Below are 25,804 nucleotides of genomic sequence, written 5' to 3' on the forward strand. Positions count from 1 at the left end.
AAGCTAGCTCGGATGTACGACCTATTGACAAATGCCGAGTCCTAATAACCTAACCAAAAACAAGAAGATCAGAGCATACAAAGACCAGAAACAAAAAATCACCACAAAAACGTAAACTAACCTGCAGATAGCACGCCACACCTATCTTACCAGCCTCATGAATAGTCTTAACATCTGAATCAACTTGAGCAACCTCATCAACAACAGCCATAAAGGGATAGCCAGCCGACCATATTAAATTCCTAGGACCTTTCTTATAACCATGCAACACCACTTGGCTTTGGTAAGCGGCATCTATCTCCTCAGCAGTAAACAAACCGGCATTCTCCTTTAAGTCGGACAAATTAATAACTCAAGAAGATGCCTCACCCCTTTTTCTTTTCAAAGGAACCTCCTGATTAACAGTATAAAGAATACCTCTAGCCTCACTCTCCTTAGCTACATTAGTAGAAGAACCCTCTTTCTCCTTTTTCATAGCCTTAGAAAAAAAATTCTTAAGATTAGTCGTAGTTAAGGTTGGGGCTTTCTCACCTGTAAAGAAACAACAAAAACATTAGAACACAAAGTACATACCCCCCAAACTCAATCACACTGTATACAAAACCTATATTACCTAAATACTCCTCCATTGCCTCCCTATCTCCTTCAAGCTCCAATAACCTAGATATTGACAATAACTCTAACGAAGCCATAACAGAAACCAAAAAATCCAAAATATAGTCCTCACTCTTCATCCTATTTTCACAATCCAAAATTTGCTTTGGTTCAGCACACCAGAAGACAGGAAACCTTTCACTCATAAGAGAATCCAAGAAGAAGGGGTAAAACTCGTTCTCAATCTATACCTTCACAAATATTTCTTTAAAATCTTGAAACAACTGTTTGTACAAGCTAAAGACACTTCGACCCGAGTAGCTGCTCAAATTTACCCAACCCCGTTTCCAAATACCCTTCGCTTGGAATAAAGAAAAAAATAACCCCATCGACAGATAACACTCTAGATATTCCATTAAACATTTGAAAGCTCGGACGAAATCCCACGAATTGGGGTGCAACTGTGTTGGTGCACAGTTCAACTGAGCCAACACCCCACACTCAAAGTCAGTAAAAGAAAACCTCATACCCAGTTCCGTCAACATGTAGGTGTAAATATAGCAGTATGACCAGTCAAACCTCCGTTCAAACACCCTATCACCCTCTTCGCAAGGAAGAAACTTCACCCCAAAATGTTCGCCATTCCTTATCCACCTAGCCTCATTTAATTGAGACACTAACTTAACAGTACTAAAAATAGACACACGATTCTTTACGTCACTGTCAACCCAACCATAGAGGTCCATTTCATCAGTCACAACAATTGTCTTTTTTCCCATTACAAAACAAGAACAAGCAAAGACAGAAAGTACAAAAAGAAAACTACTAACCTTTCTTACTGATGATTCTCCTTTTTGTACAACTTTAAGAAGACAAACAGTTTCTTACAAACAAAAGGAAGTTACTAAGACACTAACACTTTTCAACCCCCCACTACCCGAACGGTCCTCCACAAACAAGACAGGGACCAACGAAAACAAATAAAGGATAAGCCTTTCAATAGTCCAATAGAAAAGCCCATAAAAAAACATGTTGAACTTGTGGGCTCATACGATATATCCTCTCAGCTCATAATCCTTTAACGCTAAGAATATCGAAACTCTACCTATTTCTTTTACAGGCTAAGCTTGGGGGATGTGGACCATACCTACAACCTCGGCTTTAGAGTAACCCACCAAGCATATATCGGGTTGACAAAGAAATCTCGTTAAAACTAAACGAGCCAAAAACCCCGCACCATTAAAGCTCGTATTTAAAATCATACTTAACTTTCCTAAAAATCCGAGCACTACCTCTACAAACCATTGCAGATACCAACTCCACTCATTTATATAATAAGGCGAGCTATCCTCACAACACGGATCGAAAAAAGATGCTACGAATGCTATCTAATCTAGAGAACAGCTACAATCTCACCACAATAACATATTTTTTTATTTTTTCTCCTTCTAAAGGAAATTACTGACTCGAGTATTGGAGTCTTTCTTGCAGGTTCTACGCCGCAGTCTAAGTTCCGGGGATAACTCTTCACTGATCATAACAGCTCGTGGAGTCGCGCACCGCCACTCAGAAGAATATCCTTTGATAGAACAAATACTATTTAGCAAAAAAAATTTAGAAACTACGATTTTAGGATGAGTTAATAGTCAAATTCGTTCTTGAAAGATCACCCATTCTTCAAATTAGGCCTCAAATAATTTTTTTTAGTCATATTAGTCATTAAAAGATAAAATGTAAGTCAAATTGGTCCTTCCGTTAGTTAGATGTTGATGTGTCATGTCAAGTGCCATGTGGCATGAAGACGTGGTAGGTTAATGCCACGTGTCACAAGATGATTGGTTAACATGTCAGGTAAGTTACACCTAACACGCCATGTGTTATTTGACATGTAAAAAAAATTATTTATAATAAAAATAGTCCCTAGAAGTGCAGATGTAAGTCATTTTCATTCCTAAATTTTTTTTATATAGTAGTTATGAAGAAAAAATAAAAAAATTATATAAGGACTAATTTGATTAATTTTTAAAATTTTAAGAATGAAAATGACTTAGGTCTGAACTTTCAGAGACTATTTTGATTATAAATAACTTTGTTACATATCAAGTAACACGTGGCGTGCTATGTGTTATTGACCTGACACATCAACCAATCATCTTATAACACGTGGTATTAACCTACCACGTCATCATACCACGTGGCACTTAACTTGACATGTCATTATCTAACTAACGGAATGACCAATTTGACATATGTTTTATCTTTTAAAAACTAATATGACTAAAAAAATCATTTGAGTACAAATTTAAAAAATGAGTAATTTTTTAGGAACGAATTTAACTATTAACCCGTTTTAGGATAAATTACTCAAAGCATCTCTTATTTTTTTAACACGTTTAATTTTATTAACGACAAAAAATTTTCAAAATATTTTAAATATCATAAAAATATCTAACATTATATATCCTCAAAAATATTTTTTTTTCAATTTTAATATAATTTTTTATAAATATAATAAAAAAATAAAATATTTTTATTTTTAAAATTTGATAATTTTATACTAAATAATTTTTTTATTTTACTATAACAATAATATTTTTTATTTTATTTTTTATAATATTTTAAGAATATTCTTTTCGTTATCAAATTTAAAGGATATTTTTATCCGTGTTTTCAGAAAATTGAGAACAATTTTACTAGTTTAACACGGTTTTATTTATAAAAATACTCTTAAGCTTAAAATCCTTATTAAAAAAATTAAAATATCATATATTTAACAAAATATATTTATTACCTTGACTATTTTACATTTGTTATCAATAATCACACACTAATTACCATAATTATAATGATCCGTTGGATAGGTATGTTAACTATTTATGGATGGTTGCATGACCTTCTTTAGAGCTCATGAGAAGCATCGTGAAGGTGCCTGCATGGTATAATTACACCCTGAGTGTGTAGTTACGTATACGTATGACCTAATTACTATATAATAATATTGGAGGTAGCAATAATTAAGAGATCAAAGAAGATAATAATGTGGAAGCTGAAGGTTTCAGAGAGGAAAGAGGAGAAGGAGTGGGTTAGAAGCATGAACAAGCATCTTGGAAGACAGTTTTGGGAGTTTGATCCACACCTTGGAACCCACCAACACCATCTTCAACTTCAACAACTTCGCCAACACTTCACCGATAACCGCTTCCAATCTAACCATTCCTCTGATCTCTTAATGAGATTTCAGGTCCATAATTACATAATTCTTTTTCTCTTTCATTTTTATTGTGATTTCTTTCTTAATTAAGTTTATATCTACCTATCTCATAATAAATTAATAATTATATTATATATACACTAAAATTAATTACTAAAATTATTCATAGTATATTTATGCATAAATATATTTATTTTTAATAAATATATATATATATATATATATATATTATAACATATACCTTATACTAGTAATAAATTTTAATAATTAATTTTAGTGTATAAATAATATTTTTATAAATTAATTAGTTCTGTGAAGTAACTAATAATAATTAAATATGTGATTGATTAAGACCTAAATAAATAATTTTGGCTTATTAATTATTAGTTTTCAATGTAAATTTTAAGAATGAAAAAGTATTTTATGATATTTTTTAAAAAGATATTCTTTTAGTCAAAATCGAATTAACAAAATGACATGTATACATAAAAAATTAATTATTATATATTTTGTTTATATATATATATATATTATTAAATTTATTATTAGTGTGTATTTTATATTTTAATATATATTTTATATGAATAATTAATTTGGTGTTAATTTCTATATGTACATAATATTGTTATATAATTAATAACTGTATTTTCACTCTTTCTCCTTTTCATAAAAAAAATAAAAAAGATGCTTATTAATTAATTATTTGATTTCCTTTTTCTTAATATGGTAAATACATCATGTTGATTACAAAATTTGCTAGTCATGCATTTTTTAATATATAAATACATCATGTTGATTACATATGTAACATTGTATTTTTTTTTAATATATAAATAATAAAAGTAAAAACTCAAGTGCACTCGACTTCACGTGAAGTTGATATTGAAAAGTTGTTAGATAATTTGACTAATTTGACTAAATTTTAATCTAACGTTCTCAGATATCAACTCCACGTGAAGTCGACTTCACATAAGTTTTCACCATAAATAAATGTATTTCTGGCGGAACGTATTATATTAGATCTTAATCACGAAAAAATCTTATTATATATGCGATAAATGGTAAAATTTGCAGGTTACATATTAAATTCATATTTATCATCAAATTTCACTACTAATTTTAATTTTTGTCTCAAATATACAAGTAAAATCTAAAATATCATTAAAGAAGCTATCAGCTATGTAAGTTCTTTTAACACCCTAAGCGAATAATCTTTTTGAGTTATATACTTATATATATTGTTCTTCAATTTAATCATTTTTAACAAAATTGCTGAAGCTGATGATTTAATTTTATCTATGTTTAATTTGCATATATATAGTTCGCGAGGGAAAAAGGGTTAAAGATGAATAACAACAACGTGAATAAGATTGAGAAGGTTGAAAGTGAAGAAGAAATAAAAGAGGAAGTAGTGAGAAAGACACTAAAAAGTGCATTGAGATCTTTATCGACTCTGCAAACTGAGGATGGTTTCTGGCCTGGTGACTATGGTGGTCCTTTGTTCCTTTTACCCGGTTTGGTATGTAATTATTATCATTAATTAACTAATTAACATCTAATTAATTATAAATAATCTCTTCTTTTTTAGTAAAATTATATAAAAACCTAATTACAAATTTAGTAAAATTATAAAGATTAAAAGAGTAATTACATCTATATAATATTAACCTGTATAATATTTTCTTATTTTTTGCTGGAAGTGTTTTTGTTTTATTTCTTGGTTGATGTTGGTGAGTTTTTGGAATCTAATTGGGTAGATTCTTGGTTGATTGGAGATGAATAAGACATTTTTTTTCCGAGGTAAGAACCTCTATTAACAAATTCATCACTTTAATTTCTAAAACCATCAATTTAATGTCTCCGAAATTATATAATTTGTAGTTTATTTTGGGAGTTAACAAAGATCAAATTATATATCTTTTGATTTTAAAAATATTTTTAAAAAAATTAAATTAATATAAAAAATATGAATGATTTTATTTTTAACAATCAGTTTAGAATGTTAATGAATTATTATTGTTTTGTTAATTTCTCGTGTTAAATAGTACTTTAGTATAGTACGTATAATATCCTGTTTGTTTACTGTGTATGTGTTACTATGACATGTCACATCATATTATTAATCATTACATGACATATCAAGAAAAATGTTCAACGAAAATGATACAATAAATTAACAAACAACACTTAATCTGTTCCTTCTCTATATTGTTTGTGTATAAAAATATAAGACAATAAATATACATTCTTTTTAAATTAGTTAATGGTCCCCCTCTTATCTTATCATTCGTACATGAATTATATGAATTCTTAATTTATTATAAACTGAGTTGTTAATGAAGATGTATACGAGTGATTTTATAGTTTAATATATGTTCTTTAGACTATAAATCGTGCTTTTTTACAAGTTTAATCTGATTTGTTATTAACGAGTAAGGACAGACGACAAATAGTTTTACGATTTGCTATAATTAAAAGAATTATGTATATTTGTGTTTTTAGCCTTCAAAAATTAGTTAGGGAAAAAGAATTTATGAAGATACTCTGTAAATTTAATCATATTTTTAAAGTTAAAATTATAATATAAATTTGTATATTAATAAATATTATATTTATTTATTTTTATTATATTTATATATTAAAATTAATTTCATCAAAAAAGAATAATTTTTGAAGCATGTAATTGTTGAAAATTATTTTTATTTTAATTTACTAAACATAATTATCGAAACTTTTGAAAAATTATACCAAATCGAAATGCACTTGGTAAGAGTAATACAAATAATTTCATTTTTAATATGAGTAAATAGTCAATTTAATCTACTTTAAAAAATTATCTATTTTTTAAATTGGTTTTAAATTTTTTTTAATTAAATTCATTTTTCAAAAATTTTAAGTTAGTCGTATTAGTTTTTCTGTCATTTTCGTTGCTAATAGTGTTAGAGTTTGCAGATATGACATGTTAAGTAATATCATAATACACACCTAATAGTTTTAATTGGCGAATAACATGATAATCTTATAAAATTAGATAAAATCAATATTAAATTAAGGGATTTTAATGTCTCAAGGTCTCTTTAATTAGATTTTGATTTAATATAATTTTATGAACTTATTATGTTAATAATCAATTAAAATTCCTAAGCGTGGTATCATTTAATGTGTCATATTAGTAAATTTTGATGCTATCAACAAAAGAAATGACAGAAAAACTAACTTGATTTACTTAAAATTTTTAAGGTAGCATTTGTTTTGAGCTAATGAAACAGGAACTGGAAGATTAAGATTCAGTATCATATTTGTTGGTTCAGAGACTGGTATTAAAATTTCTGTCTCTGTCCCAAAATTTCAATATTGCAGGACCTCCAAAAAGTAAGAACACAGGAGGCTAAAATTTTTAGAGATAAAAACTAAAATTTTAATAACATTTTATATTTAAGATACCTTCATTTCAATTTAAAAAATAAGTAATTTTTTAGAGACTCGATCATTTATTTTTTTTAAATATATTTAGATATTTAATACATTGATAGTATATTTAAAGTATAAAAAATTTAATTTTTGAATGATGTGGTAGGTGATTGGATTATGGGTAACTGGAGCTATCAATGCTATCTTGTCGCCTGAGCATAAGCAAGAGATCCGGCGTTATTTGTTCAATCACCAGGTATTTCTATATATTACTGCTTTTCTTCTGATCTATATATCTAATTATCTATATCGTTTAAAAATTTTGATATATTTAAAATTAACTGCATATAAATACATTGAATTTTGATTATATACAAATTTAAGGAATATATGTCTACTATTCTGAAAATTGGAAGTGATTTAATTTGAAATCAAATTATTTTGTTGGAAATTAAACAAAAAATAAAAAATTGTTTCACCTAGAAATACTATAGAAGCCATTATTTGTTATTTCATTTTTTTCATTTTAATTCTAAAGTTTTTGTGTTCTGAACCTTTAAGATCACAGATATTTTAAAAGAAAAAATATTATATATATTTTTTCAAATATTAATATATATTTTGTGGACCGACATACCCAAACATTATTACGATGTATTATTGTTATTAAATTTTTTGGATACATTCTGTACAATAAATAAGTAGGACCATATAGAGGTGCTTCATTTTAGTTAGTTGGGACATTGGTGACAAATAAACACGAGCAAGGACAGTTACATTATTCAATAATTCTAATAAGAAGCTCTTTATTTCATTTGTTGGAATATAATTTTTTGTACACATGCACCAGTCTTTGTGATTAGTATGAATCTGGACATACTGACACAAGAATTCGGTTAATTTAATTTGCTTAGATGAGAAATTGGAATTATTATTCTTAGCAAACATTACTTTATGCATATAAAATTTTAAATTCAAAATTGTTAAAATAAAATACAAATTCGACTGTCACTAAAACATTAGCTAGCTAGAGGCATTTTTTTCTTTTTATTTTATGTTTAGCGACCACTAATTTAATTGCCAAATCATCTGCGTGACGATTTTTTTGTAGTGACGGGAAACAATGCATAATTATTAATTAATTAGTTTGGTTAATTTGTTATTATGGATCGGAGCATAGAACAAAGATGGAGGTTGGGGATTGCATATAGATGGGGAGAGCACAATGCTAAGCACAGGTTTGAATTATGTGACACTGAGATTGATCGGAGAAGACGTCGACGGCGGAGATGGCGCCATGCTCAAAGCAAGATCCTGGATCCTCCATCGTGATGGTCTCACTTCTATTCCTTCATGGGGCAAACTCTGGCTTTCAGTAATAACTCATCTATTTCTCTATATAATATATTAGATTTAATTATTCTATTAGTTCTTATAATTTTATTAAATTTATAATTAAATTTTTTTAATTATATTTATATATTATTTTTAATTTTATAATTAAATTTTTATTAATATAAAAAATATAAAAATTAATAAAATATTTTTTTATAAATTAAAGATACTTATAATTGAAAATTTAATTAGATTTCTTTAATTACATATTTTTTAAGAAAAATATTCTATTAATTTTAATATTTTTTAATATAAAAATAAATTAATTATAAAATTAAAAATAATATAACAATTTAATAAAACAAAAAAAAAATATAAAAATTTAAGTATAAGTTTAATAAAATTATAAAGACTAACAGAATAATTAAAACTATAAATATAGTATACCTTAATTAACTTTCGTTTAATTTCTAACTAGTTTAATTATGAATGACAATTTAAGGTCCCACTCCCATTTTAAAGTATGTCCAAAAGTAGTAGAAACAAGATAAATTATTCAATTTTATTAAATATAAAAATGGCAATTATTGTAGAATATAGTAGCAGTATAATTTGTTATTGCAAATTGCAGGGGTTTTCGAAATAATATATAATTTAATAAAATAAAAAGGTATGGTACGTACATTGTTATTAAATTAATATTAATATATAATAAGATGGGTTATTATTGGCATAGGTGCTTGGTGTATATGAATGGAGTGGCATGAACCCAATACCCCCAGAGCTATGGCTGCTTCCCTACTTTGTTCCTGCTCACCCTGGTTCATTCTCATTTATAATTTTATATCTCAAATCCAATATATAATATTACTGCCACATATATCAATCTTTTTTGTAATGATCTTACCAATAAATGTGACCTTAATTTCTGCTTATCACTTTAATAGAATATCTATCTTATTTTTTAGTTGGAGAGAACATACATTAATACATATACAAACTAAGAAATATAAACATAAAATAAGTAAAAAATAGTGTGGTTTAAGATTTCTTTTTGGATACTTTTTATATTTCTGAAAAATAGAGACCCAAGAAAATACAAGTTAAGCATAGTTTAAAAGGTTAAGTACGATTTTGATCCCTAATATAAGAGTCGAAAATTTATTTTGTCACTGATTTCATGTCCACTATAAAATGGTCCCAAAGGTTTAATTTAGTTTTAAAATTGTTCTTTTTATTAAATTTTTTATTTTCATTACCAAATTACCTCTAACTAAAAAGAATATAAAAAAAAAAAACAGAAAAAGAGAAGGGAAGGTCGCGCTTTGGGAGTGTTTCCAAGAAAGAAGAGGGGGAAGGGGGAAGGGAAGGTGGAGAATCTCTTCGCCGTCGTCGCTGCTCCTCGTCGCCACCGTTATTTTCTCGCTACTGTTTCTTTCTTCCCCAGCACACATTCACACTAATGGTAAGAGAGGGGAGAGCAGAGGGAGAGAGAAAGAGAAGAGAGGAATGGAGTCGTTCTCGTCGCCACACCTCTGTCCTCGTCACGATTCGCAGTGCCACCGACCACCACAACTCCCTCCTCGTCGCGATTTGCAGCCCGCCACCACCACATCGCCGTTCTCGTCACAATTTGAGGTGTCGCCAACACTGTTGCAGCCCTTTCCACGCGATCCGCCACTACCACCACAACTCTCCTCCCCTCGCGATTCGCAGTTCGCTGCCGCAGCCCCTCCTCCCTACTACCGTCGCAGTGCTTTCCCTCGCGATTTGCAGATCTCCCTGCAGTGCTGTTTCAATTTTTTATTCTTTTTTTCTTTAATTTTTCAGATTTTAAAAAGGTGTTTTGCTTCTATTTGTTCTATTGTTGTTGTTGTTGATGCTTCTAGTTGCTTCTGTTTATTCCTTTTTATTCCATTGTTGTTGTTGCATTGATGCTTCTGGTTGCTTCTGCTTCTACCTGTTTTTGCTTCTGCTTTTGTTGTTGTTCTAATTTCATTATCCATTGTTGTTGTTGTTGTTGTTGTTGTTGTTGTTGTTGTTGTTGTTGTTGTTGTTGATTCTGCTTCTACTTTCTGTTTTTGTCTGCTTTTGTTTGTATCTCTGCTTTTGGTTGATTTTGGGAAAGAAGAGAGGAGATGTATTTTTGTCCGAAGGACAATTTTAAAATTAAGTTAAATCTTTGGGACTATTTTGTAGCAAAAAAAGACCAAAAACTAAATAAAATTTCGACCTCTACGTTAGGGACTAAAATCGTACTTAACCCTAATTTAAATGCTTAAAATTCTAAATTAAAGTTAGACCCTAATTCCGGCAGGAAGATAGATACCTACTTAAACTTTTGTTTTTTTTTTTTAATTAAAATTAAAATTTACCGTACCTTTCAAATTTTAATAATATATATTGCTTTGAAAGGTCCAAAAATAATGTTGAAGAATTATATAATTTTTTTATATATTGAAACAGAAGTTTGAAATCACATATTAATTATTATTTCACCTACTTAAAATTGATATATATATTTAAGTTGAATAAACTTTTTATTTAACTAACTCTTAAAGTCGTTTAATATTATGACTCTGAATAAGTTCATTGATCATGAAAATTTTTATCAGATCAATCAATTCAACTATTCAAAAAGTATGCAATTTTAATTTACTTTTTTAATTCAACATAAAAGTTCATCTGCTCTTGAATTTGATAATAACAATAAATAATAAATAAAGAAGGTACGTAATGTAAGTATGCGTGTAACGTACAAATAAATAAATAAATTTGATACAATAATTGCAGGAAGGATGTGGTGTCACACTCGAATGGTGTATCTTCCCATGTCTTATTTATATGGTAGAAGATTTGTGGGTCCAATTAATGGGATTATTTTGTCCCTCAGAAGAGAATTGTACACCCTTCCTTATCATCTAATCGATTGGACCCAAGCCAGAAATCTATGTGCTAAGGTACTAATTATAATGTTATTATATTAATTTTATTTAGTTAATTACTTTTTTGGCCATGTATGTTTTCATTTCATCTAATTGTTAAATTCTTCATCCCATTTCGTAAAAAAAATATGTCTTAGAATTTTTGTATTATTCTTATTCTTATTATAATGAAAAGTGTATACTATATATCTGTTCTAATAAGTAACTAACTATTGTTATTATTATTATTGCAGGAAGATATGTATAGACAACGGTCAAAGGTGCAGGAAATAATTTGGGGTATTTTTGGTGTTCATGAAAATATGGGGGAGCCTCTTCTCATGCACTGGCCTTTCTCAAAACTAAGGCAGAAAGCATTAAATCATGTAATGCAACATATACACTATGAGGATCAAAACACAAATTACATATGCATTGGTCCTGTTAGTAAGGTAATGCTATTATTACCATTATTTAATTTTTCTATTATTATTATTTACTCAAAAGTTTTTAAATAAGGAATTAGTTAAAAGTAACATGTTTTTATGTTTTTAATTCATTTAATGTATTAAAAATGTGAAACGAATTGGTCACATGCCTGGGACGCAGGTATTAAACATGGTTTGTTGTTGGTTGGAGGATCCAAATTCCGAGGCATACAAGTGTCACATTTCAAGAGTCAAAGACTATCTCTGGCTGGCTGAGGATGGAATGAAAATGCAGGTCCTACATTAGTTACAAGAGAAAAAGATAAATAAATGTTCAATTTTATTATTTAAAAATACGTAAATTTTTTATTAATTAAAAATATAAAAAGGTTTTTTATTTTTTAAAATATGAGAAATTTAATTTTTTTTTATCTAATATATATAAAGACAAATAAATTTTTTAAAAAAATTTAGATATCTCATATTTAAAACAAAATTTTTTATATTTTTAATTATTTAATAATTTATTTATTTTTAAAATAAAAAATTAGAGATGTATTTATTATTTTCTCTAATCAAATAACATATTTAATTTCTTTTAACAATATGCTCTTTAATTAAGTTTACACTACAACAGTAAATATTAACCATACAAATAGTTCAATTTTGCTATTAATGTTAAAAAAAAAGATTCTATTAATATGTACCCTATAATATATTTTAAGAATACTATAAAAATAATTTACTGAAAATTATTGAAACAATAAATTTTTTAACATTTTCAATGCATTGAATACATTGAAAACTTAAAAAATTTGTATCATTGTACTTTCAAAATGTGTCTTTAGGGTTTACAAGATATAAGATAAGGCTTAGTTTGGGTAAGTAGTTTATTTAAACTTTTTTGAAAAAATATTTTAAATAATAAATAATTATATTAAAAGTAGTTTATAAATAAGTTATTTTATGTTTAGATTTTTTGTTTTAAAAGTACTTATTTTATAAAAATGTGGTAAAAAGTAGGAGAATTATGAGAAAAATCATTTTTTTAACTTCTCTATAAGTTTTTAAATAATTTCTTAAAAAATCGTAATTTAGTTTTGAAAATTACACCAGATATTAATATTATTATTTTTTATAAGTCAAAAACTCAAAAAAATTATTTTTAAAACTTCTCAAACAAGCCCTAAATCCTTTTAACTAAACGATAAGAGTTTTTGTTTTATTTATTATTTTGTACAAGTCGTGATATCTAAAATCTAAAATAATTATAAAAAAATTGGTATAAATATTTTATCAATGTTAACCGTGAGAGATCACATTTACTTTTTTAATTGTGGAAAAAAATTGAGAAAATTTATTATACAGGAGAATGGATCCTCTCGATTTTCATTTTTATTTTTTCTCCCAAATTTTGACAAACACTTGAGTATTAATTAACTTCATTTTAGTGCAAATTCTTATGATAGTTCCATGCATGTCAGGGATATAATGGTTCTCAACTTTGGGATGTTGCTTTTTCTGTTCAAGCAATCTTGGCTACAAACCTTGATGAAGAATGTAGTTCAATGCTTAAGAAGGCAAACAATTTCATAAAATGCTCACAGGTACAATAAAGTTAGGGAAGAAGAAGAAGCTAAATTTAATAGTTAAATTAAATAGAGTGTGAAATTTGGTTAAACATGGTTTGGTTTTGAAGGTTACAAGGAACAGCTCCGGCGACCCCAGCCGGTGGTTTCGCCACATTTCGAAAGGTGGTTGGCCTTTCTCAACCGCTGATAATGGTTGGCCTGTATCAGATTGCACTGCTGAAGGCTTGAAGGTCATAAATAAATTAATTTACTCATTCATTAAGACCTCAACTTATTAGGAGTTACATTATTTATTTAATTTAGATTCATTTAAGTAAAACACATAAAATTTAAATGATGTTTTATTGATATACTAATCAAAATAGATTAGATAACAGTTGAACATTTAAACAAATTTTAAGCTAAGTTAATAAATTTGAAAAAGTTCTTAAATGAAGCAAGTTACGTCGGCAGTGATTAATTATGATGTTTGAGCTGTCTACATTGATTGCAGACTTCCATTTTGTTATCAAAGTTGCCATATGAGACTGTAGGAGAAGCAATAGAAACACACAGATTGTTTGACGCTGCTAATCTCATTTTATCCATGCAGGTACCACACTAATTATAATGCATATATATCTTGAAATCTCTTAGTTCCAAAAACTGAAGGTTAAAAAAGAAACCATGGTCCAAAATGACAAAAAAAGAAAAGGAATTCATGCATCACTAGCTGATTCATGATCCAGCTCAGACATTTTTCAATTGAAAAATCTAAGAGACTATAGGCTAGTAGCGTTAATTTTAGTGACTTAGCAATTTGGAGAAGAAAACAGAATAAACATTAAATTTTTAAAATAAATAAATAATCTTTGTCTTATATTAGTAATTTTATTGATTACAAATTTTTAAATTTATTACTTTTTACTACATTATTTAATCAGCATTTATTTGTACGAAAAAGTATTTTATACAAGTCTTTACAAGTTATTATATTAACGCGCTTGAACGTTACTGCACGTTCTTTTTCCTCTTCCTCTTCTTCTTTTTTTCTTTCGTTTCTTACTTTCTCTTTCTCCTTCTTCAACCGTTACTGCACAATTTCACTGCATCGTCTTCTTCTTCTTGCTACACATTCTTCTTCCTCTTCCTCCTCTTCTTCTTCTTCTTTTCTTTCGTTTTTTGCCTTCTCTTTCTCCTTCTTCATTTACGTGCTTTTCTCTTTATTTTCTTTTTTCGTTATTCTTGATTTCCATTATTTTTTTATATCAAGCTCTGAAATCATTTTTGAAGAAGAAGAAGCAGCAGAATATGAGGAGGAGAAAGAGAAAGAGTTCTGAATTATGCATAAAGTGTCCTTTGGGTGTGTTTTCTATAATCGTTTGGGTGTATTTTCTGTAATTGTTTGGGTGTATTTCTGAAGTTTCATTATTTTCAAAACGATTTCAAAGCTTGATTTCAGAAACCATGAAAATCGAAAAAAAGAAGTAAGAATACCAGTAATAAACGAGCAAAACAACTAATGAAAAGGCAAAGAGAATAACGAAGAAATATCGTTTGGGTGTATTTTCTATAATCGTTTGGGTGTATTTCTGAAGTTCTATTATTTTCAAAACGATTTCAAAGTTTGATTTCAGAAACCATGAAAATCGAAAAAAAAGAAGCAAGAATACCAGTAATAAATGCAAGTAAAACAACTAATGAAAAGGCAAAGAGAATAACGAAGAAATATCGTTTGGGTGTATTTTCTATAATCGTTTGGGTGTATTTTCTATAATCGTTTGGGTGTATTTCTGAAGTTTCATTATCTTCAAAACGATTTCAAAGCTTGATTTCAGAAACCATGAAAATCGAAAAAAAACGAAGCAAGAATACCAGTAATAAACGCAAATAAAACAATTAATGAAAAAGCAAAGAGAATAACGAAGAAATACATGGAGGAGGAGGAAGAAGAAGAAGAAGGAGAAGAAGAGGAAGAGGAAGAGGAAGAGGAAGATGAGTTGTTCATAATCCACGGTGAGTGAAGAAGAAGAAGAAGAAGAAGAAGAGGAAGAGGAAGAGGAAAAGGAAGATGAAGATGAGTTGTTCATAATTCACGGTGAGTGAAGAAGAAGAAGAGGAAGAGGAAGAGGAAGAGGAAGAGGAAGAGGAAGAGGAGTCGTTCATAATTCACGGTGAGTGTAGCGCTTTGGAAATTAAATAACGCATTAAAAGACTCTAATGTGTAGCAACTTGTAAAACTTGTAAGTCAAAAAGACTTGTATGTGTAGCAAGCCTCTAACGATAAATAAGAGAGAACGAAAAGAATATTTACTCAATTATAAAAAAATATATTCAAATTTAGAATTTTAAATCATAATCTTATAAATTTACCAATTAAATAACATGTCATGCACTAATATGCGCGAACAATTTACAATTCAACTACGTAGATATACTCTTCACAAAACATATTTTACATGTGATGTAGTGCATACACATTATTTTACATCATGACGCCATGATCATGACTCAATCAATTTACTCTTCAATTTTATTACAGAATATTAATGGTGGGTTCGCATCCTATGAGCTTACAAGATCATATGAATGGCTAGAGGTAGCTTCTACTCTCCTGAAAAAGGATTAGGAATCTTCTTTTTTTAAACTCATTTGGTTCGTTGCTTCTGTCACAGGAATTGAATCCAATTGAAACATTTGCAGACATCATGATTGACTATCAGTATGTAACTATGAATTACATTAATTGCATGATTACTTGTTCTTTAGATTAATGATAAGTGAGTTCTTCCTTTTAAATGTCATCACTTTATAGATATGTGGAATGCACATCAGCAGCAATTCAAGCTCTTGCTTTATTCAGACAAGAATATCCAAAACACAGAAAGATGGAAATAGAAACTTGCATTGCCAAAGCAGCAAACTATATTCAAAGCATACAGTTACCGGATGGTTCATGGTTTGCAATTTTTATTATTATTTTCTTATTAACCAACAAAACTCACTTCATTTTGTTCATATCACACCCAATGCAAACTAATTGAGAAATGTCATTTAAACATTCTTTTTTCGATTTTTTTTTTTATTTACAAAATACAAAAGGAACATAAGTACTTCTCAAAAAAATATTTACTAAACCAATCCTAAAAAATTTGGATCAAGATCCTCTAAAGTGAGGAAGTTGGTAAAGTTGTTAGGTAAAAAGTTCATGACTCTTAAATTAAGATAGTGAACACACATTTCATAAAAATTACAAAATCAACGGTGATTAACTCTCCACTTTACTAACTTTTTTACTAACTTTTTCACTTTAGAAGATCCAAATTCAAAAAGTTTAGCTGAAATAAGACAACATAAAGAACAAGAGACAAGGAAAATTAGGCAGAACTCTTGATAATTTATTTTGTAGTTTTTTTTTTAGTTTTTATAACAATGATTATCTTAAAAGTGAACTTTCTGAGTAAATGATTATCTTAAAGTCAAAAGGTATTAATATTTGAATTTTACCAGGTATGGATCATGGGGAATTTGCTTTACCTATGGCACATGGTTTGGAATTAAGGGACTGATAGATGCAGGCAAGACCTACCAAGATAGCCACAGCATTAGAAGAGCATGTGATTTTTTGCTTTCCAAACAGCTAACTTCTGGTGGCTGGGGAGAGAGCTATCTCTCATGCCAACAAAAGGTTTTATCAACCTTACACCTAATGACTTTGTGCTTTAATAAGAAACTATATTTTCCCCCCTTGTGTATATCAAGTTGATTTATCTCCTTCCACCATTGAATGGAGTATGAGATCCAATTGCTCAAGTCAGTTCAATACATGAGGGGAATAAAAAGAGTTCATATAACTCAATGAAGAACCGATAGCTATCGTCTAGATACATTAAATTTTCAATAAACACAAAAGGTGAAAACGACAATTATTTTCAACCGGAGGGAGTTGCATTATTTTAAAATAGTTGCACTACTCTAAGCATAGCTTTTTTTTTTCTTGTCACCAAATAAATAGAACAAAAATGTGCACAGGTATACACAAATTTGGAAGGAAACAAGTCCCATCTAGTGAACACTGCTTGGGCTATGTTGGCACTTATTGAAGCTGGACAGGTATACTATGGCAAATATAAATTGAGTTCAATGTGTAGAACCTATCTTAACTATTTGGAAAACTAATACTAAGATGAATGAAATCTATGGTTTAGGCTCAGAGAGATCCATCCCCACTGCATCGTGCGGCTAAGCTTTTGATTAATTCACAAATGGAAAACGGGGAGTTCCCTCAACAGGTAACAAGTACCAACCATATACTTAGGGAATTTCTTTGATCAATAATAAAATCGGATGAAAAGTGAAGACTAACTAATTTTTTTAGAGAAATGTTCATTACGCATAATGTTGTTTTTTTTTTCTATCGAAAAAAAAAAAAATCTTCACTCTAAACCCAACTTCATAAATTCACCATAACATTACCCATATGTGTGTGTGAGAGATAAGAATAAGAATCAAATTGTCATCCACTAAAATTATCAAAAGAGATAAGAATCAATTTGTCATCCACTAAAATTACACCTTTCATCTTGCTCATTAAAATAAAATTTGAGGTGGGAATTTGGAGGGGGAAAAAAGGTTAGTGTGTTAAAACTGCTTACACCATGAATTTGCATGAATTAGACCCTATATGGGGTTAGAGTGCCTAATTGTTGTACCTTGTTAAATTGCAGGAAATACGAGGAGTGTTCAACAAGAATTGTACCATCAATTACTCAGGATATAGAAACATATTTCCCATATGGGCACTTGCAGAATATAGGAGTCATGTAATGCTTGATCCTGGCAAAAGCTCAATGGAAACTGTATAATAATCAAGTAAAGAAACAACTTCATTAACTATATTACCCCTTTGGCTGTAAAGAAATATGGTATGGGGGAAGAAAAAATTGAACATTAAAGCTGTAAAATTTCTATTGAATAAATCACTCATGGAATCAATAAGTTGCAATTTTACTGATACAAAATCTTGTTTCAAAATTTTCTCAATGCTCGTATCTGGACTATGGAGCCCTAGTATGCAAAACTATAATTCCTTGGTATAAACCTCATCCACCAGATTTGACCAATTTGCTGCCCTGATTTCTTCACTCCAAGAAATGTTGTGTAGAACAAATGCTTTTTAACTTTACCGCTACTCAGTTCAATGATTTGCTTTCATCTTGTCTATATTACTTAATGGCCGTTAATTGAAGTTTCAAAATTGAGGGCTTTGTCATAACTAAATATGGGAATTACTAAGAAAGCCAACCACACATCTTACACTTTGAAACATTTTATCTACCCTCTGCCACACATTGCACTGAATATCAAGAAGCTTCCGAACCCTTTCTTGTAAGTGTGAATGCTGCCGAATTGTCTCACCATGTATCTGGCAACAGGAAGCGTGGTACAGAAATTGTAAACATACAATCAGAAAAACAAATATTTCTCATTTATTGAACATGTGTCTATGAACAGTCAAAACCACCCAACAATGAAAAAGGAAGTCTCTGACCTTCAAAAATAACCTGATGACAGCTTGTAGGAACTCAAAATTATTTCTGCAGGAGAGCTCATGGATGAAATAATCCATAAGCTGTTTAATCGATACTAACTCCGGTCTATTCTCACCTTGTTCATCATCATTGTCGTCAATTATCTGAAGCATTCGAAGTTCCATATCCAGAGTTGACGGAGATAATCCTTTGATATAATCAGTGAATGCGCCATCTGCAACATGGAAAATCAAGAAAGTTATGATGCACTTACAAGGCACTTTCAAGAGAATGAACACTATTGAATTAATTGCCGGTGAAATAAACATATGATATTTATACAAGAACAAAATAGTTGGGTTCTTACAGTGATCTGAAACGTTTGAGGATTGAAGAAGATGCAGAAAACGGGATGACGTTGAATCTAATCTTGTCTTTTTCATTTGTTTACCATCCCTCTCTTCAACTGATAACTTACCAGGCTCAAACAATATTTCTCCAGATAGAGATGGAACTGAAGGCAAGAAAAATGGGGCTTTTTCGGGTTTCTTTGGAGGCTCAATAGGTTTATTGCGTATCTGGAATTAAGAGTTTGTTATACAACAATCAGGAGAAATATAAGTCACTTGAGCAAAATATAAATGAAAATGAAGGAAAATAGGTTTCACAAAAATGTCCATAGCATGAGAACTGAGAAGAATGTTGCCGAGAAGTAAGTGCATACCTTTATAATGTCTAAATTAATCAAGCTTTGCCAATGGCTCTTTGGCAGCAGTGAGAGTGTGACCAAATCAGGTATTTGATTAACTTGACTTGGAACATGTGGAGCATCTTTAGGTTGAGAAGCATTCACCACCTCATCCAACTGCTCAACTTGAGAATGTTCTGTGGAAGATATAGATGGCAACTTGACACTCACCACCTCTTTCCCACTTGCATATGAATCAACAGTTGAAGTACTAGAGAACATTGTTTGGTTTACCCTGATAAAAAGTGTCAGCATAAAAGAGGGTTTCTAATTAAGTAGAACACTTTTTTTCCATTTGATGTCATTATCATTTAAATAAAGGTTTAGCTAACATGTGTCATAAGGGCACATGATAAGACTACTATTAATAGAATGCTTTAAATGTTTTCACTTAATAAATGAAAAACAAATGCATTGAAAACTTAAATTTTGTGTGTTTTCAAGAAAAATTCTCTTGATTTATCATCTTAACATGTGCCCTTAGGACACAAGTTAGATAAACCCTTTAAATAATCACATCAACTCTTCCCATTCAGGAATTTTATTTCAGAAATTAATGTCACTTAAGCCCTAACATCAACTTTTCCCATTCAGAGTTATTAATCTCGGAAATTAACAACATTGTGTGTGTGAAACATTATGGGAAACGTAAAAAGTTCTCCACAAAGTGGTTATCACCCATGAGGAATGAATTAAGAAACTCACCACAGGTAAACCCCATTTTGATCAACATGAGCAGTTGCTAATATATCCATGTTTGGGGAAAGAGATAATGCTGTAATAGGCACATTAACTTGAATTGCATCTGTCTGTCTTGCTAAGATCACATCCCAAATTCTAAGACTTCCATCCAACTAGATGACAAAAGCCACTTCCCATCCTCACTGAAGCACAAGTCTGTTATGCGATCAGTGTGACCATCAAACTTACGAACTAATCTAAGAGCCACAACATCAAACAATCTGATTGCTAAATCATTTGCTACCGTAGCCAGGAGACCTACAAAAATCATTAAAACAGTTCAAATCACATAGATCCAACAGTATGAATTATAAGGCAGAAATTTCTTCCAGTCTCTTCTAAATTTTTTTTCTCTTTAAAAACAGAAGATAAAAGATTAAAAAAAAATATTATGATGATAAACAATTTACACGAATATGGGGGGATATGGAATGTAGTAAGAACTCAATTTACCGTTATAACGATGATAAACAATCTTAACAACAGAAGAACCAATCTCCCATCTGGATTTAAGTTCACGTTCTTTGAAATCCCAAACCTGCAGAGACATTATAAATGAGGATTTCCAGTCTAATGTCACAATATTAAACTAAGTGATTGTGCATTGTTTGTTAACTTCAACGAGTGCCAATTACAGCTGCTTCCAGATAAGAAATATGAACCTTTATATCTCCTTGATATCCTGCACTTATCATGAGAGTGTTAGTTGAGTCACATGCGACTCCAACCACTTCACTGTCATGAGCACACCTTAGTGATTCTGACATGTCAATGTAAGCACCCCGAGGTAGTCCAGATTGTAGGTTAAACCTTTCAATCCAACCACCTGCTGTCCCTAGGATGGCGAAATTGCCACATGCACTGATGGCGCAAGCCTGTTGAAATATGATAGTAGTCAATCAGAATCATTGTTAGTCAAAAGGTTAAATTATACCGTTTTTCCCCCCAAGAAGTGATCTAAAGACACTTTTTAAATAATCAGAAGTGGAAAATATTCAAAGAAAAATGAAAAATAATGCTCAAGTTCTCAATTAACTAGGCATTTTACTTTTCATTGATTGTTTTCTTTGTCCAATTTCTCACTAAGTGCCCTTAATGCACTACATAGAAAATCCTAGAGATAATGAATAAAGTGAGATCCTAACCTTTACAGGTGTTGGATTTTCTGGGCAGGGATTCAATATATGTTCACCAAGAACAAAATTTTGAAGTCTCCACACATATGCCTGAGCAGTATCCATATGACAAGTAACTACGTTGCACCAATCACGTTCTCGAATTTCAGCTGAAGTTTGTATAAGAAATAAGAGGATTTGAAACAGATAGCAGCAGATTATAATATAATACACCAAGTGTAAACCAGCAAAATTCAATCATAGAGATTTTGATTTTAAGGAGCTTGGTGGTCGTAGATCTATATGACTAGGCGATTTTTTTATTTACTTTCAATTTATATACTTATACACAAGCCTTTAAGGCTGGATTCCCCACTGTAATTCAGATTCTACATTAATATACATCAGTTTCAATTCCATTTCTTCAGCAAAATTAGAACTGAATGAATAGTAGCAGAGAAATAACCCACCACAATCAAATGCAATCACGGGCTTCAACTTTATTTCTTCTTCCCGTATAAACACATACACGAAATGAGGGATGAAAAATCTATTCAAAACAAGAAGCACAAAGACCTATGACTAACAATTAATATCATATAGTTTCCGACCTAATCATGACTATTGAACTGAATGCTTTAAGAACTAGAAAGCATAATCACAACATAAAAATAAAAATAAGCCAGATTAAGAATACCAAAATTACAAATTTAGGTATCCGAGGTCATAAGATGTTTTCACTAGTAAAACACACATTTATATATCTTTGTAATTATCATACTAAGTCTCTAAACAAAACATTAAGAATTTACAGAGGAATATTAAAGCAAAAGCAATGCTTTCACAAGCTCTGCTAAGCAACAATAAGGAAAGCATGAAACACCAACCATACCTTTACTTCAAGTTTCTTGGCTCGTCTAGAAACATTGTGCTGAGAAAGCTCTCTACTTTGTTGATCCTATCAAAGAAACGCATTGCAAACACCATAAACATGTTATATATGGGGAAACCAATTGATGAAATTAATACACAGAAAATGCCAAATATAGAGAGGAAAAGAAAATATACATGCTAACAACGCTTGCAGGGAGAAAATGCAAAATTCCTTTTCTTTCTTTCTTTCACTCTCTTTTTTGAGGGGATGTTATTTTGTTAGGCATTAATGAACGACTAGCTTTTGTTGGACCATTGAGTGTAGATAATAGTGGCACCAACCTGAACTACAGAGAAAAGCCGAAATGCACGATCCTGACCAGCAGAGAGAATATGTCTTCCATTTGCATAAAACCTGCCATATGTAATTTGCAGGTGTGCCGTAGGTCATGAGACATGCCAAATTAGAAGTGCAAAAATTAAAAACATTATCATATGATAGAATGGAAGAAGAATTAACGTGGCTAAAACGTAAAAGGAGGAAGCAAGTAGACTACACATAAGAATCCATTGGCTGCACATCATGTAGAGGTCAAACAATCTTGTTCCACACACATGACAATCACAAAGAATATAAAGATGTCCTCCATCAGAAGAAAAACTAGAAGTTCCATCATTACTTTCTAACCCAAGTGCAAAAAGATTAACGTCCGTTCAAGGAATAGAGAACAAATAAAGGAGCAGCATATTTCAAAAAAATTGCTTCAGAATATTTAATATTAACAATGATAGAGAACATTCACAACAAAGTTGATAAAAAATTCCCCAAATAAACTAACACCTGGAAAATAATCATTACTTTATGCAAAGGGGAGAAGCACTATGGCCGCTTCGAAAGCGCAAAAGACGAGGGTCGCCATCAGTCGTATCGAAAATCCACATCTGAGCAAGCATAAAATAAATAAATAAATAAAGCAACATATTTCAATGAAAATTTATATATGCATGATGCAAACATGTATGTATCTTCCAAAAAGAAAAAATGTCACCTTAATAGAATTATCTGCTGAAGAACTCATAAGCACTGGCTCATTTGCAAAAAAATGTAGTGATGTGATCACACTATCATGAGCCTCTCTTACAACTGACTGGAGCCTTTTCTTTTCCAGATTCCATACGCTTATGACACCTGATGAACCTCCAGAGGCTAGAAGGGGTTGCCCATCTAAGCCAGATAAAATAATCCACCAACAAAATCAACACAAAACACCAAAAGGCACTAAAAGCCTGAAGAATAGAGGCAGCTCCATATTTGATTTATTATGCAAAATATCACACACTTACCAGTGCAGAAAGATAAGGCAGTGACAGAACCTCGTGTAGAATGTGTAAATGTAACCAATTCTTCATCATAACGAATGTTATGAACATGAATGCTTCCATCTGCACACCCAACTGCAACGACATCTAGAGCAGGGGAGGAAACACAACAGGTGATCGGTGAATCCCATCCCTTAAACTCAAATATCTTTTTCTTTGTGCTAATGTTCCAAAGCTGCATAGGACCTTGCTCGCTCCCAACGAGAACCTATTGCATATTTCTCAATCATAAAGGAACTAAGGAAGTCTTAACTCTAAATGTCACTTTCACTTAACTCCTTAATTAGCCTGTGACTACAATTGCAGCCCCAGTAAAGCCTATTGCCCTATTCATTCTCAACTGAAAATTAAAGCCTACAATGTCTATTTAATCTTTGGAATAAGAAGAAAGACATGATTACCTTATTTAGGTAAGTATCAGGATGCATTATACAGCTGCGGCTAAAACTCTGATCAAGCAAAATGTGCCCAAATGGGGAAGGGTTCTGATCCATAACTCCCTTAAATTCCCACAAGAACATGTTGCCACGAATATCAACACTGATAACATGGTCTCCAAACAACAGTAGCAACTTGACTTTTTCACTATGCTTGCTCCAAGTTGCAACCTTAGAATGGTAATAATAATTCAATTAAACTAATTATAAAACAACATGCACAAACATACAAAAATTTTCAAAATTTCCTCAACTTTCCTCAAAGGAGCAAAGAAAAACACTCAGAATAGCATTTACCTGATGCGCACGCTTGAATACTGCAATGTCGTGCCCATATGCAACAAAAGTGTATTCTTTGAAGGATGCAAGTGCAGTAATCTTCTTCGGCAGTTGAGGACCTTCATGCAAAATGTCAATTTTTTTTTTTTTTTTTTGCATTTCAATTAAACAAGAAAGTTCAAACAAAACGAAAACTAACGAGCTAAAAGAATTAACCCCCCCTCCCCCCCCCCCCCCCCCCCCCCCCCCCCCAAAAAAAAAACAATAGTGCAGTGCAGTGGTGGTAGTTATTACCAACTATAACCAAATTGAGCTTCTCACACTGCACAGAGAAAATTAGAAATTAAAAGAAAAATAGATTGATATTCAAACAATTCAATGAAACAAAAAGAGGAAAACAAAAGAATATAAGATAACGAAATTACGTTGAAAATCTGAAAGGCCTTTCCAACGCTGACAGTGACGAAAGTTTCGGTGCCGAGTCTCTGAACTGAAACAGGGACACCGCTTGTTATGCATCCAATGGCTCTAAAAGGTTCGAATATTCCCATTCCTTCTTCTTCTTCTTCTATGAAATGAACACGCACTCTCTCTCACCACCAACCATGGCTCGTGGCTTCGCAGGGTTTAGGAGTTCGGGTTTTCAGTTTTGCGTCACCACACTTTGGACATATAAACGCACCGTTTTAGTTGTTATTCTTTCTGTTGAGATACACTTCTCTCCTGTGAATAGTAAAATGTGAAATGATACTTTGGTCCTTTCTACTTATTACTTGTTTATAAATTTTTCCTTAACTATCCCTTTACTCAGGGTTAGTTGTGTATTATTTTATAGGAAGAATTTTAAGTGTATCGTGTTCCAATTATTTTAACTATTGATCTAAATTATAAAAAATATATATAATATATATTAATTAAAATTAACGGTTAAATAATTGGAATATCTGTATTTTTAGTATACTTAAAATTTTTTCTATTTTATATAAATTAAAAGTATATTTTATAGCAATACTCTTTTATAGTAATTTTAGGAAAAGTATATGAAATCAAGAGGAGGTGATGAATAAAAAAAATAAACAAAACCGTTTACTTAGAATCACTTTTTAAATAATATGTTTAAAAAGGTCCTGAGATCACGAAGTACAAACTAAAATCCGATTTTTCACGAAGTCCGGACACATTTTAACTAGTTTTTTGTTGATATATTTTTGATTCTCTAATATTGT

At 30.5% G+C, this 25,804-nt stretch overlaps 2 protein-coding genes across 3 annotated transcripts; one reads left to right on the top strand and one right to left on the bottom strand.

The window, feature by feature from the left end:
- Positions 1–3,587: 3,587 nt before the first annotated feature.
- On the top strand, positions 3,588–18,459 carry LOC130979844 (probable oxidosqualene cyclase). 2 transcript variants are annotated; one of them, XM_057903389.1, is made up of 18 exons: positions 3,588–3,835; positions 5,127–5,324; positions 7,383–7,472; positions 8,397–8,591; positions 9,288–9,372; positions 11,345–11,511; positions 11,730–11,927; positions 12,085–12,198; positions 13,388–13,510; positions 13,603–13,725; positions 13,989–14,087; positions 16,017–16,073; positions 16,150–16,196; positions 16,290–16,433; positions 16,985–17,162; positions 17,507–17,587; positions 17,683–17,766; positions 18,202–18,458. In XM_057903389.1, exons 1-18 carry the CDS (start codon positions 3,632–3,634, stop codon positions 18,337–18,339), a joined length of 2,325 nt encoding a protein of 774 aa, XP_057759372.1. In that variant the 5' UTR covers positions 3,588–3,631; the 3' UTR covers positions 18,340–18,458. The 2 variants fall into 2 exon arrangements, with proteins under 2 accessions (XP_057759372.1, XP_057759373.1); XM_057903390.1 differs by lacking the exon at positions 13,989–14,087 and having other exon boundaries at positions 18,202–18,459.
- A 126-nt stretch (positions 18,460–18,585) lies between these two features.
- Positions 18,586–25,247, bottom strand: LOC130979845 (uncharacterized). Its single transcript, XM_057903391.1, is given in 18 exon segments — positions 18,586–18,899; positions 19,026–19,240; positions 19,373–19,583; positions 19,730–19,988; positions 20,459–20,606; positions 20,609–20,752; positions 20,948–21,032; positions 21,157–21,369; positions 21,640–21,779; positions 22,080–22,123; positions 22,503–22,567; positions 22,825–22,897; positions 23,342–23,424; positions 23,532–23,707; positions 23,827–24,070; positions 24,264–24,470; positions 24,597–24,677; positions 25,004–25,247. Coding segments are annotated over 18 exon segments (2,664 nt in total). The 5' UTR covers positions 25,130–25,247; the 3' UTR covers positions 18,586–18,749.
- Between the last annotated feature and the right edge of the window lie 557 nt (positions 25,248–25,804).

Source organism: Arachis stenosperma, chromosome 5, assembly GCF_014773155.1.
Source record: "Arachis stenosperma cultivar V10309 chromosome 5, arast.V10309.gnm1.PFL2, whole genome shotgun sequence".
Taxonomy (NCBI): Eukaryota; Viridiplantae; Streptophyta; class Magnoliopsida; order Fabales; family Fabaceae; genus Arachis; species Arachis stenosperma.